The 15,024-nt window shown below is 42.9% G+C and overlaps 1 protein-coding gene across 15 annotated transcripts in view; it reads right to left on the bottom strand.

Annotated features, from left to right (window-relative positions):
* The window catches only part of prrc2b (proline-rich coiled-coil 2B), a 44,757-nt gene that overhangs the window by 18,639 nt on the left and 11,094 nt on the right, over window positions 1–15,024 (bottom strand). For 2 of the 15 annotated variants that reach the window (XM_073951703.1, XM_073951709.1), the window contains exons 7-18: window positions 13,958–14,280; window positions 13,506–13,630; window positions 12,866–13,029; window positions 12,064–12,151; window positions 11,550–11,718; window positions 10,694–11,006; window positions 8,715–8,890; window positions 8,091–8,286; window positions 7,557–7,859; window positions 5,815–6,101; window positions 5,419–5,480; window positions 2,381–3,470 (exon numbers count right to left, since the gene is read on the bottom strand). In XM_073951703.1, the coding sequence (XP_073807804.1) occupies window positions 2,381–3,470; window positions 5,419–5,480; window positions 5,815–6,101; window positions 7,557–7,859; window positions 8,091–8,286; window positions 8,715–8,890; window positions 10,694–11,006; window positions 11,550–11,718; window positions 12,064–12,151; window positions 12,866–13,029; window positions 13,506–13,630; window positions 13,958–14,280 (3,296 nt within the window). Of the gene's footprint in view, window positions 1–2,380; window positions 3,471–5,418; window positions 5,481–5,814; window positions 6,102–7,556; window positions 7,860–8,090; window positions 8,293–8,714; window positions 8,894–10,693; window positions 11,010–11,549; window positions 11,719–12,063; window positions 12,152–12,865; window positions 13,030–13,505; window positions 13,631–13,957; window positions 14,281–15,024 lie in introns of all 15 variants that reach the window. The other 13 variants (XM_073951702.1, XM_073951707.1, XM_073951700.1 and 10 more) reach the window with 7 other exon arrangements.

Consider the following 15,024-nt stretch of genomic DNA (forward strand, 5'->3'; position numbering starts at 1 on the left):
ATATACTGTGTTATGCACGCACAAACACATGCAGATATTTAATATACTGTGTTATGCACGCACAAACACATGCAGATATTTAATATACTGTGGTATTCATGCACAAACACATGCAGATATTTAATATACTGTGATATGCATGCACAAACACATGCAGATATTTAATATACTGTGATATGCATGCACAAACACATGCAGATATTTAATATACTGTGTTATGCATGCACAAACACATGCAGATATTTAATATACTGTGATATGCATGCACAAACACATGCAGATATTTAATATACTGTGTTATGCATGCACAAACACATGCAGATATTTAATATACTGTGATATGCATGCACAAACACATGCAGATATTTAATATACTGTGATATGCATGCACAAACACATGCAGATATTTAATATACTGTGATATGCATCCACAAACACATGCAGATATTCAGTCTCGTCATAATAATGAACGTGCACAATATTGTGAGCACTTTGAAATACTGTGACATCTTATTTTAACGTTTACTCTATTTTATTTTTTTAACTATTTTGAGTGCTTTTTAAGAATACTCAAACTATTTGCAAACATAACAGCAACAAATGTTTGTAGAATTAATCATTTGGATTAATAGTCTATTAGGGATGCTCTGATCAGGATTTTTGCAGCCAATACTGAGTACCGATACTGATTCTTCAAGCTTTACATAACTCTGCCATTGCTTATGCACAATTTCCCTTTAAAGGGCCATGAAACCCCCTCGTTTCAGCAGGGTGTTTTCACACCTCTTCTTTGGAAAAAGTCAGAAAAGTGGGGGTGTCCAGCTCTGTTTAGGGGGGAGTGTCGGAGAAACTAAAGTGGGAGGGTGTGGGAGTGTCTATTTGGGCACGCGCGAGTTTCAGTCAAAATACACAGGAGAAAGGGATGGTGTTTAACCTACATGGACATCTGTAGTCGAATTATTTGCCAAATGATTAAATGTTGGACTTTAACTGCAGTTTGGCTCTTTCATTCAGGGAATTCATTCATGCCCCTCGCGACAAATGAGATATTTGATTCGAAGGTCTGCTCTATGCGTGTATTTTTCATGCAATGTTTGATACCGCACGGCGAATGACAGAAAAAAAACTCAGCATTTCCCGGAAACTTAGATGCACACGGCAGGTAGCGTCCGAAAGCCGCGTGTGTTATTCCGGTCACAAAATGCGGTGCTAACATGTTTGCACTCAATGCAATAGTTAACTTATTTGATACGAACAAACTGAATAAACAAATAGCACTGGTCACTCACTTACCAAATCTGTAGAGACAGGACAATCACCAGCAACTAGAGCCGCGTCTTTATGAAGAGAAGACTACATCCGGAATCCGGATTTTAGCGTTTGCAGATGAGAACAGCTCTCAGGTAAACAATAATCCTCCTTAGACAGGTAAATTATTGTTGTTGAGCGTCGCGTACACTGTAATCCACACGTGATCCAGATGAGCTCTCACAGAGAGAAAATGAAAACGAAACTTAATGGCAGCAAACTGTAAAAGCAACACTTCACGCTTGTTTTGCCAACACAACGTGGCGTCTCTGTGGTGTAAAGACGGTGACACTAATGAATATTAATGAAGTTGCACAATAGAGCGCGCTGATTGGTTTGAACCAACCCTTACTCATGCATTAATGCAGCACACTGTAAGACGTAATAAGGCACACTCTGGCACAGACGCCCAGTCTGCACGCTGGAATACAACGCTATTATGTCATGACCGTGACGCAGCTTCAAAAATTCGTTTCAAACAGGAAGTACGAATTTGCTTGAAATAACGCAAAAACAACCAATTTACACTTTTTAGTGAAATATAGGTGTCCTAATAGTGTTTTTAGCAGTGTGGGACACATATACGACTGTCAACAGCTCAAAAAATGTGTTTTGGTGTTTCGTGACCCTTTAAGTTTGAGATCTTGCCTTACCTAAGATAGTAAATTAAGGATGTTGTATACATGTAATGGTCAGAAGCAGCTTTACACAAAGAAAACAGATTAAAGAATTGTAAAGAAATGAGTTATAGTGCAAATTGGAAACACTGCTCGAGCTGAGCGCCTAACCCGGATACATCGTCCCCTGCGTGTAAACTTGTAAACAAACACTTGTGATTGGCTCATGAGATCAGCCTGATCAATCGAGTCATGAAATGTGATTATCGGCTGATACCGATATCTGGCCAATTAATCAGAGGATCCCTATAGTCTATATCAGGGCTGCCCAAACTCGGTCCTGCCCAAACTCGGTCCAACCTCGATCCTTGGTCTATATTATAATAATCTGGCCACCATGATAAAAACTAACAAATAAGTCACAACAAGAACATCTAAATCCGCCACAGCCGTACCTGCGAGCGTCCTCCAGGGTAGTGATTCTGCCAGTGCTCCTCCGCACTCTTCGCTCTGCTCGGCCACTGATTGGGAAACTCTCCGTTCACGTAGTCATCATTACTCCAGGCTCCCGCTCCGTCCCGCTCCTGACGCAGACGGCGGAACCGTGGAGGTTTATCCTGCCGTGGTGGACGCCTTCTCCTCAGCGGACGATTATCCGGATTATCATCAACATAATATCCTCCGTCACGATCCTCCACGCCGTTCTCCGCAAACGTGCCCGTGAATTTAGCAGGATACTTCAGCGGCTCGGTGCGCTTCGAATAAGAGTCCGCAACGAAATTGTAGCCGTTTTCCTGACTGGAGGAACTCCCGAATTGCGTTCCTCTTCCTCTCCACGTTGAAATATCTCTGGTTCCGGTGAATCCGCGATTATACGCGGCATTGAGGCGCGGCGGGAACGAACGCCCGAACACTCTAGATTTGGGTTTCTCGCTTTGATCGTCAGTGTAGACTTTATTGGATCTCCAGGATTCCCTGTCGGCTTTTTTAACCTCTCCTGACGCTTCTCCGCCGTTCTCCGACACCTTCTGCCGAGGACGTTTGGGCTGCTCTTCGTACTCGGAGGTTTCGCTGTGCGTTTCGCTGACGTTTCGTCTGCGCGGTTTTCCCCTCTGCAGATCGTCCCCTCTAAACACTCGGTTTCCGCGTCCTCGTGTGAGTCTCTGAGCGCCCGTGTTGTTGTTGTTATTATTGTACGCTCCTCTATTAGTGTCGCTGCGTCCTCCACGAGCTCCGCCTCCGCGAGAATTAAACTCCCGAAAGCCACGTCCCCGTCCTCGACCGCGTGCTCCAGCGAACGCCTGCTCCTCATCAATGAAGATCCAGTTGTTGCGCCTCGGAGCGGTCGGATCTCTGCTGTCGGAGCAGTCGGATTGGGATTTCTCCCAGCAGCTCTCCTTGTGGAGCTCTTCAGATAACGCGCTGGTTTTCTCCATCTTCAGAGCGTCTGCTTGTTTGTCTTCGACGCTGCTGGAGTGTCTGTTTGAAACGTGCGGAGCGTCTTTCTTCAGGTCGTACACATTGGTGATCACCTCCTTCTCCAGCCTGTAGGGGGCAGAGTTTGACATTCAATAAATCGTAATAATAAATATATTGATATCATGAGCACTTTAAAATACTGTGAATAATAGGGCTGTGTACAATATTACAACATACAACATAGGGACAAATTAAACAGTCTATCGTTAGTATAACGATATCACAAAATACACTGCTTACGCGAAGGATTTTTCATAATTTATTCGAGTGCATCATTGAACGCTTAAATCAAGCGTATACTCTGAAATGTCCTCACTCATGTTTGATTATAATTGTAGAAATCTACTATAAATATTAATAAAATATAATAAATCAACAAAAATAATCGCTAAATACAATACAAACGATTGCAGCTCTGCGGTTTGAGTATTGTGCTTATGAAAAAGTATTACCATAAAACAATAATAATATGGAATAAATGATAGAGCGTAATATGAAACGGTTTATCTTGTCCATATGATATATATCATTATATTGCACACAGCCCCATTTTACAGGGTTTTAAATGTTAACTATTTTTATATAATAAGGCTCCAATAGTTAGCATTAAAATCCCCATTAAAACTACAACAGCTTTTATTAATCTTAGCTGATGTTAATTTCTTATTTAATGCATGATAACGCATTTAAAACAAAGTTGTAATCTCATTATGTCACAATTGCTTGATTAAATGCAATAACACTAACAATACACAATATATTTTTTGTAATTATACAAATTCTGGCAGACTGTGTCAATACCGTGATAATACTGTATATCATGATAAAAGCTTAAGCTATTAAATCGCAACAAGGCAAGGCAAGTTTATTAATATAGCACATTTCATACACAGTGGCAATTAGTAGTGTTTTACATAAACAGGAATGAAAAAGACAAGCAAATAATAACAGTAATTAAAAACAGATTAAATGTGTTAAACAGGTTATAAAAGAGTGAGCCACAGCACAGGGCTCATTCAGTAAAGGCTCAGCTACAGATGTGTGTTCAGTCCTGATGTGAATGAGCCTAATGTTGGAGCACATCTGATCATTTCTGGAGGCTGATTCCAGCAGCAGGGGGCGCTGTTAGCAGCTGAAGGCCCATTCACCCTGCTCTGACTGAACTCTTGGAGTTTCTAGTGTATATGATCCTGATGATCTGACTGATCTGTTAGGTGTGTGTTCAGTCAGCATATCTGTAATGTATTGAGCTGCTAGGCCATTCAGTGATGTATAGAGCAGTAATAATACTGTAAACTCTATTCTGAACGTAACGGAGTCAGTGTAGAGACCTGAGGACAGCTGTGATGTGCGCTGATTTCCCCTTTCTGGTCAGAATCCTGTTCTGGATAACCTGCAACTGTCTTGACTGTGTGTTTGGGAAGGCCAGTGACAGTAATCCACCCTGCTGCTGATAAAAGCATCACCGAGTCGTCACTGGAGACACAGCATCTGACTCCAGCAGTGTGTGTGAGATGATAGTGTGCTGATTTACTGACTGCTCTGACATGACTACTGAAACTCTGATCTGACTGCAGACTCACACCAAGATTCTTGACCTTATTATTTGCTGTTTGACCTTTAGAGCCAAGGTACGCATTCACCTTGAGAAGCTCATCTCTGTTCCCAAACGCAATGGCTTCAGTTTTCTCTTTGTTTAACTGAAGACAGTTTTGGCACATCCAACTGTTAATTTCATCAATGCACTGGCAGAGGGTGCCAGTGGGGCTGTAGTCATTAGGCAGTAAGGCTAGGTAGATCTGAGTGTCATCAGCAGAGCTGTGGTAAGAGATTTGGTTCTGTCTCATTATTTGGCTCAGAGGGAGCATGTAAAGGTTGAACAGCAGGAGGTGCCAGAATCGAGCCTTGAGGGACTCCACGTGTCCACCTCGACCTATGGTCACCTATACTGACATGGTAACCTCTACCTTCAAGATAAGATCTGAACCATTTAAATCCATCATCATAAGCGTACCTGTAGGGGACCGGCTTCTCCTCAGGCTCCGCTTTGGGCTTCTCATTCTCTTTATCCTCCACCTGCAGGAAGAGAGAGTTTATTTCCATATATTCTCTGAGTATTTCATGGCAAAAACAGATAACGCTTAAACAAGCTGTATATAACCTATTCTATACTAAACAAAAGTGTTTAATATTACCATAATATAAAAACTGAATAAATACATATATTTACACACATTTGTACAAAAGCTGTAAATATATGAGCCTTTAAAAGTCTCTCCTGATATAAATAAATGTCTATAAAATATCAAATATTGCCATTATTGACAATGTTTGTTTGTTGTAATCATTGTGAAAAGCTCTAGAGAAAAACTTGAATTGAACAACTGCACTATTGACATTTGGATCGCACCTTCAGAGGCTTGAGCACAGGTTTTTTGATGGGTCCGGTTCTGCGCAGGGTTCTGCCGCTGGTCTCGGAGGGCTGACTGATGCTGCTGCTGCTGCTGGAGCCGTGATCGGACCACTGCGTCTGACCGCTGCTCTCCTTCCGCACGTCTCGCCTCCAGAAATCAGCCTCATAGCTTTTCTCCTTGCTGTCGTAGGGCTCCTCTTTCTGGTGTTGAGCATCATCATGAGTCCTGCTGAGCATCATGGGTTCTCGCTGGGACCCGTCTGACACTCTGCCCTGCCGGAAACCTAAGAGACACCCAAGGAGACTTCAGTAAACCAAAACTGAAAATATACTGAAAATAATAATTAGAAAAATTAATAAACAATAGTTTTCATAATTAATAAGCACTAATTGTCTGTGGGGTTAAGTCTGAACTGTGGCTGTTTAGAGAAACACCAGTAGATGGCGCCTTTACAACCAACAACCACACCAAGGTTATTGTCGTAAACGAAAACTATCGGTCAAAATAACTTTCTTTATTAAAAATAAAATGAACAAATGACAAATGAAAACAAACTAACAGTTTTCAGAATTAAGCACTCCATGGTATAAAATCTGACCTTCGACAATTTAGAGAATCACCAGTAGATGGCGCCTTTACAACCAAACCATGGTTATTTTAATATAGTAAACAAAAACTTTCGGTCAAAAATTTTCAAAACAATGAAACTAATAAAAGTCACTAAAAAACAAACTGAAACAAAATAATAATTTGACAAATTAAATGATAGTTTTTAGAATTAATAAGCACTAATTCTCTGTGGTGGTAAATCTGAGCTGCGGCTGTTTAGAGAAACACCAGTAGATGGCGCCTTTACAAGAAAACCAAGATTATTGTAGTTAATAAAAACAAACTATTGGTCAAAAATAGTTTCGTTAATTAAAATAAAATGAATCTATCACAAATGAAAGACAAACTAAATGAAAATAAAAACAAACTGAAAATCAAAATGTAATTAAATAAATAGTAAAAAAACAGTTTCATAACTAATATGCAGCATTACTGTGGTGGTAAACCTGACCTGTGGCTGTTCAGTGAAACACCAGTAGATGTCGCTTCTTACAACCAAACCAAGATTATTTTAATAGATGAAAACTACTGGTCAAAATCATTTTTGTTAACTGAAATAACAACAAAAATAAAAAATGTAAACTAAACTAACAATAATCACTAATAAACAAACTGAAATACAATTTGTAAAAATTGGTGCCGTCAAAACAATTAAATTGCATCCAAATAAAAACATCAATACAATATATTTGTGCATTGTGTATATAAATGTAATATGTGTGTGTGCGCATTATATATATATATATATATATATATATATATATATATATATCTTTAGTATTAAAGTGATTGGTGTATTTGCTGAAATAATAACAGAAAAACTCCAGGATCGGTGTCATCAAGACATCAAGGAAAACACTAAAGCGAGACTGATAACGGCAGCCAGAGGAGAGAATCAAGTCAGATTTACTGTCCTGCCCCCCATACACACTTCACTACACACAATGTGTTGTTGTAATTTGCTGCAAAGTTGATATAAAGCGTATTTAAATGCATATAAATGCGAATAAAATAAAGGATTTAGGATGCTGCTGATCTCGTGACAAGGGTCCATTATGTAAACACATTCTCTTATCCTGGATAAAACTGCACTAGTTGAAAGAAAATAATAATAAAGCAAAGCTCTAACCCTGGTGTGTTGTTTCCTCGGCTGGGCTGTCCGTGCGCTCGTGTCTGTGCTCTTCATAAGAGTCGTGTCTGGATGTGGATCTGTCGCTCCTGTCGTCCGCTGGAGCTCTCTCCCCGTTCTCATGCGTCCGCTGATACGGCGGGGTGAAACTGCGCGCTGAGGGGTAGCTGTCCTGGTTCCACACTTGATAGGGCTCGGTGGACGGCGCTCTCCTCTCCTGATGCATGCTGGGGTGGCAGCCTTCATCCGAGGTGGAGCCAGGACTGTTCAGGTGATCCGGCTGAATTACAGGCTTCACCAAACCTGACAAACACATTAGAATGATGCGAGCGGAGTAACCCAGTGGATTAGCCTCACTGTGACACCTAAACCCTTCACACAGGCCTGTGCTCAAGAGTTTCTGGCTTCCATATGGAGTAAAACAGCAGATCATAGTGTGTGTGTGTGTGTGTCTACTGTGTTGTGAGGGGCTTATTCCAGTTTGAACAGAACACAAGGGTTAAATAATAACTAGTCTGCATGTCTGTAGTGTACCTGATGAGTGGACTCCAGGAGGGTAGTAGTCCACAGGAGAGCAGCCCTGTGCCAGCCGGGGGTCCATGTATGGTGGCATCATCATCCAGCGTGGGTCGAAGCCCAGCACATGAGGAGGGTAGAAGCCCCGCTGCGGGTGAGCAGAGCTGGGCTGAGCTGGGTGAGCCGACTGCTGCCACGACGCCAGCTTATACACCTGCTCCTGGACCAAGACAACACACATTGAACCTTACAGCAGGGGTTTCCAAACTCTGGGTGATATATGGTGGGGGGGGGGCTGATTATTTTGGCCATAACTGATAACATCAAACTATTGTCTGTTTAATCTTCACTGATATATTGTATAATAATAATAATAATTATTATTATTATTATTATTAATTAATATTAATAATATTAATTATTAGTATTACTTAATTAATATTAATTAATAATATTAATTAATTAATATTATTTTATGTATCCACATGACCACAGTGTACCCGGAAATTCTGAAAATCTTCAGCCTGGCCAGAAATCTTTGGTTTTAGTCGCTCAATATTGTGTTTTCGTGTTAACAAACACCCAAAGCGCTCAGAGATAAATGCATGTGTGTGTGCTGGGTATAAAGCGGTGAACGCTGACCTGCTGCTGCTGCTGCTTCTGGAAGCGTGGCGGCACAGGCTTCTGATGTCGGCTGTACTCCGGCACAGGAGACGTGGACTCGCCACCATCATCATCCTCATCATCATTATTGTGGAAGTTACAGCCTTCATCTTTATAATCCTGACTGGAGGCTGACTCCGCTGGCGTGTCCGTCACTTCTGTACACAAGCACATTCAGTCAGTCCTCACTCTGCTTCTGACATCTATATTGTGGTACAGTCTGACATTTTGACGAGGTGCACACTGGGATGATGATTATGGGATTGTATTTTTGGTTTGATGTGCTGTTTTAAGTTAAAAACTATTCAACCGATGAGATTGATGAGCTTTTTTTTGACATGCATTGACGTGCTGTAGTTACAAGCACAAACAGCTGTATGGAGCGAATCATATGCCAAAACCATCTGAATTGTGTTCATTTGAATTATTGACAATTGTAATTGAATAAATCTGAATTTTTTTTTTATTTGAATTTCTTATAATTTCAGATCTTGAATATTGAACATCTGAAGTTTAAGACAAATGAATATTGAAGGCTGAATTTCTTAAAGGGTCACGAAACACCAGAACACATGTGTTGAGCTGTTGACAGTGGTATATGTGTCTCACACTGCTAAAAACACTATTAGGACGCCTATATTTTCACTAAAAAGTGTAAATTGGTTGTTTTTGCGTTATTTCAAGCAAATTCGTACTTCCGGTTTGAAACGAATTTTTGAAGCTGCGTCACGGTCATGACATAATAGCGTGTATTGCAGCGTGCAGACTGGACGTCTGTGCCAGAGTGAGTCTTATTACGTCTTACAGTGTGCTGCATTAATGCATGAGTAAGGCTTGGTTCAAACCAATCAGCGCGCTCTATTGTGCAACTTCATTAATATTCATTACTGTCACAGTGTTTAGACGACAGAGACGCCACGTTGTGTTGGCAAAACAAGCGTGAAGTGTTGCTTTTATAGTTTGCTGCAGTGAAGTTTTGTTTTCATTTTCTCTCTGTGAGAGCGCAGCTGGAGTCACGTGTGGATTAACAGTGTACGCGACGCTCCACAACAATAACTTACGTGTCTAAGGAGGATTATTGTTTACCTGAGAGCTGTTCTCATCTGCAAACGCTGAGATCTGGATTCGCTGCTCGTCTCCTCTTAATAAAGACGCGGCTCTAGTTGCTGGTGATTGTCCTGTCTCTACAGATTTGGTAAGTGAGCGACCAGTGCTATTTGTTTATTCAGTTTGTTCGTATCGAACTAAGTTAACTATTGCACCGAGAGTAAACATGTTAGCACCACAACCAAACTTTAACCTCGTGTAGGATTTTCACCGCATTTAGTGACCGGAATAACACACGCGGCTTTCTGACGCTACCTGCCGTGTTCATCTAAGTCTCCGGGAAATGCTGAGTTTTTTTCTCTCATTTGCCGTGCGGTATCAAACATTGCATGAAAAATACATGCTTACAGCAGCTCCTCGAATCAAATATCTCATTTGTCGGGAGGGACATGAATGAATTCCCTGAATGAAAGAGCCAAACTGCAGTTAAAGTCCAACATTTAATCATTTGGCAAATAATTCGACTACAGATCTCCATGTAAACAGTCACTTTCTCCCCTGTGTGTGTGTGTGTGTGTGTGTGTGTGTGTGCGTGTGTGTGTGTGTGTGAACACCAAGCCTCTTTTCTTCCTCCGACACTCCCCCCTAAACAGAGCTGGACACGCCCACTTTTCTGACTTTTTTCAAAGTAGAGGTGTGAAAACACCCTGCTGAAACGAGGGGCTTTCATGGCCCTTTAAGATGCATGTTTAAACTTCTGAATTTGACAGACTGCAGATATCAAAAATTCACATTCTGACTTCAACTGTATATGCTGAAACTCTCTAATGACTGTAAGTGCTTCTTTTATCTCTACTTGCAAACCTCTCTGAATCAATTGCAGAATAAAGAGTGAGTGTGGAGCGGTGCACCTTTGGAGCCGTACTGCCAGCCATCCTGCTGGGGTTTTGCGGATCTGCGAGCGGGAGACTGCGCCAGCTCCTTGCCGTCTGCTTCTCCAGAGCGAGCAGGTTTCTCCGTTTTGCCAAACTTCTCATCCAGTTTCTTGAGTTTCTCAGCGCAGGCCGCCAGTCTCTCCTCTCGAGCCCTGCGCTCCTCCTCCTCGCGGCGCCGACGGGCTCGCTCCACCGCCGAGACGTCTGCTGAGACGAACTTCCCTCGAGGAGGAGCCGACCGCTGGGGCTCATCCTGCTCCTCTGCAGACTCACTGTTCACACTGGCCTTCTGCTGAACACACACACACAACACGACTTTAACCCTTTCACGCATATGCTGCAAGTACTTAAATAGTTGTTTATGGTGAACGTTATTAAGGTCGCTTCTCTTTACTGTTCCCATAGCGTGATCATACGCTGGAAAAGGTTCATTTACATATCTATTTTGTCCGTTTTGCCTATTATAACTAAATGATATCATAAATCCAGGAATCATTTATGCATTAAAGTATACTTTAAACAATAATAAAGCCACATATTGAGTTTAATGATCTTTAATTTGGACGTTTTAACCCTTAAATGAAACACTAAGTTTGTTTTTGAACTGTAAAACTTCTCTGAACATCCAAAACAGAAGCAAAACAGCGGCAGGTCAGATTTAACACCACAGAATATCCTACAAGCTGCAAAACATTTCATCTTTGCTCATTATTTTCTTATATAACTCAGTATTTTAGCGACTGTTGTTGGTTTTTATTTATCTTCAGTTAATGAAAATGTGTTTGGCTGATAGTTTAACTCTTGGTGTACTGAAACTCCAGTCTTGGCTCACCTGTGGTTCTGCAGGGAAGCGTGTGCTGGTCTTCCTGGAGGCCGGAGGCTCCTGCTGGCGTAAATACGGCTCGTCTTCGGGCTCCTGGGGGAACGCTCCGTCTCCTGAACTCTGAGAGGAATGCTGGCCCTGAAGATGGTGATGGTGATGATGATGATCCCAGTCGTCCCTGAAACACACACACACCAAAACATGCTGTGAAGCGCACACAGAAACACTTATACTTACACACACTCTTACTTATGTTTACGTACACAGTTACAGTTACACACACACATGCTCGCTTACACACTTATTTAATGCCATATCAACAGCATTGGCTGTATTCATGGCAGCATTAGTAAATAAATATTCAGTTGATAATTTACCATCACAACAGTTTCATAACAAACATGTTAATAACAGAACCAAGATAACAACCACACTAACACAAAGACAAAGAGATCTATCAATCTGATCCCTGATGAATATAGTCAATTCTCCTGGACACAGACAGAAGCACAGCCAATCTCACCAGATCTTGCTCTTCTCCCGCGGGGCGTGATCTTCCTCATCATCACTGAACTTCAGTTTCTCACTGTAATCCACTTCCTCATGGAGACCTGAACAACACACACACACACACACACACACACACACACACACACACACACACACACACACACACACACACACACACACACACACACACACACACACACACACACACACACACACACACACACACACACACACACACACACACACCCACACACCCACACACACACACACACACACACACACTAGATTAGGCAGTTCCAAAGACAAAACTGCAACTAATCCAACAATTACAATGGATGGATGGATGAAGGGATGGATGGATGAAGGGATGGGTGGATAGATGGATGAAGGGATGGAGGGATGGATGAATGGATGAAGGGATGGATGAATGGATGGATGGAGGGATGGATGGGTGGATGGATGGATGAAGGGATGGATGAAGGGATGGATGGATGAAGGGATGGGTGGATAGATGGATGAGGGGATGGAGGGATGGATGAATGGATGAAGGGATGGATGGATGGAGGGATGGATGGATGAAGGGATGGATGGATGGATGGATGAAGGGATGGAGGGATGAAGGGATGGGTGGATGGATGGATGGGTGGATGGATGGATGAAGGGATGGATGGATAGATGGATGAAGGGATGGAGGGATGGATGAATGGATGGATGAATGAAGGGATGGATGGAGGGAGGGAGGGATGGATGAAGGGATGGATGGATGGATGAAGGGATGGATGGATGGATGTAATTGAACAGTTGGATTTTCTCACCTGCCCAGCCGTCCTCACAGTCATTATCCAGCTCATCCAGGTCCTTCAGGTCGTCGGGGTTGATGATGGCAGGACGAGGCGCCCTGTCACCAGGCCGCCGGATGGGGCGAGATGAGGGTCGTGGGGGGGCTCTGGGGAAACGGGGCTCTCTTCGTACATCACCGCTGAAACACACACACATTTACAGATGAGGACATGGAGCTCTCCTCAAACAGCATGTAGGACTCCCACTACAACAAGCAAATCCTTAGACTAAACAAAAGCTGCAAATGAACTTCAACTGTTGGTGTTGTACAATAATGAGGTTCTCATGTCACACTTAGAGTCCTAATAAGCAGTGAACCAAACTTGGTACACTTACTAGCACCCAAATAAATGCACACAACCTTGATTGAGACACATTAAATGACTTCAACCAGGGATGCCCAAGTTCGGTCCTAGAGAGTTTAGTTTCAATCCTAATCAAACACACCTGAGCCAGCTAATCAAGCTCTCACTAGATGAACTAGAAACCTCCAGACAGAAGTGTTGAAGGACAGGACACCGGCCCTCCAGGACTGAGTTTGGACACCCCAAAACAAAAACCGAACACAAAACTCCCTCACTTTAAGAGTCTGGAAGTGACCAGCACAACACTCACTTGACGGGCTCCGGCGCAGGAAACGGCGGTCTGAAGATCGGTCTGGAGTCGAATCGTACAGGAGCCACGACAGCGGCAGGGCCGTCAGAGGAGCCCGGGGCCTCACGCGTCTCTTTAGGACACATCTGAGACACACAGGCCAACATCACTTTACAATAACACACACACACACACTCACTCCAGTACAGGACCAATATTGATTTCCTCTTATATTGATTAATAACTGATGATGGACATACAGGTCTCATGTTGGTGTCTGCTTATATATATACAGCATTTATTAATGTAGACGGATAGACAGGTGGATAGACAGAGAGATAGAAAGATGAACAGATTCATTTTTGTCTTCGATGCATCTATAGATGGACAGATCCAACATTTATTTTCACTGACTGAACGCTTTCATTTTGTCTAATCACACACAAATAAAAGTTAAAGAAGCTTAGACTCACGAAGGCGGGCAGCATGTCGTGGTAGGTGGTGGTGGTGTGGTGCTGGTACTGCAGAGCAGGTGGAGCAGCTCTGCGGGTCAGGGGTGGAGCGGGACGCAGCGATGGCTCCTTCACTTCAGAGGACGGAGCAGCGGCGGCGGCAGTGGAGGAAGAGGAAGCGGCGGGGGAAGCGGAGGAGGAAGTGGAGGTGGAAGTGGAGGGTGGAGGAGGAAGTGGAGCCTCCACTGAGCCGCTGCTCTTGGTGTCGGTGTCGCCCGGAGGAGCAGAGGACAGAGATGGAGGCTGCAGATTCCTCCCTCCACCCTCCCTCCAGCTCGACACGTCTGCACACACACACACACACACACACACACACACACACACACACACACACACACACACACACACACACACACACACACACACACACACACACACACACACACACACACACACACACACACACACATACATTAAAACACTGAAGACAGCAAACTGAAGCTACAGAGAAACAAGTGAAGGCCAACCCAGGCTTATGGACATGTACCCCTGTACACATTTCTGGAGAGCGTTAAATACGCGCCAGGAGCTATGTTCTTTCGCAGTTTGTTTTCGTGAATACTCCAGAGGGCGCTGTGTACGCTTTTTCAGATCTCAAATTTCTAATGAGAGAGCGATTCGCAGCCACTGACTGACTGACAGATAAAGCAACCATCCAATCCCCCCGCACACCCCTGCCCTAAAGCCAACAGATAGAGTCTTAAAAAGCAATTCAGAACAAGAAAATTCATCACGGTCACCTGATTTTTACCAGGTGTTCAGATTTTACCACATTCTCACTCTGTTATTTATCTTTTGTTTTGGCTTCTGTATCCGTCTTGCTTGCTTTCTAATACTGTTTTTCAGGAGACTTAAACCCCATCGTCATGATCAACTCCTCCCTGCGTCTCAAATCCGCTGACATACATGGCGAGCTACTGGGCAAACTGGTATAAGCGGGAAAGCTGTCCATATGGAGGCAAGCGGTCAACTGGCAGCGTCAAAACGAACATATATCACCCCAAAGCATTTGTTTTAAAGACTAGATG

This window comes from Danio rerio, chromosome 5 (genome assembly GCF_049306965.1).
Source record: "Danio rerio strain Tuebingen ecotype United States chromosome 5, GRCz12tu, whole genome shotgun sequence".
Lineage (NCBI taxonomy): Eukaryota > Metazoa > Chordata > Actinopteri > Cypriniformes > Danionidae > Danio > Danio rerio.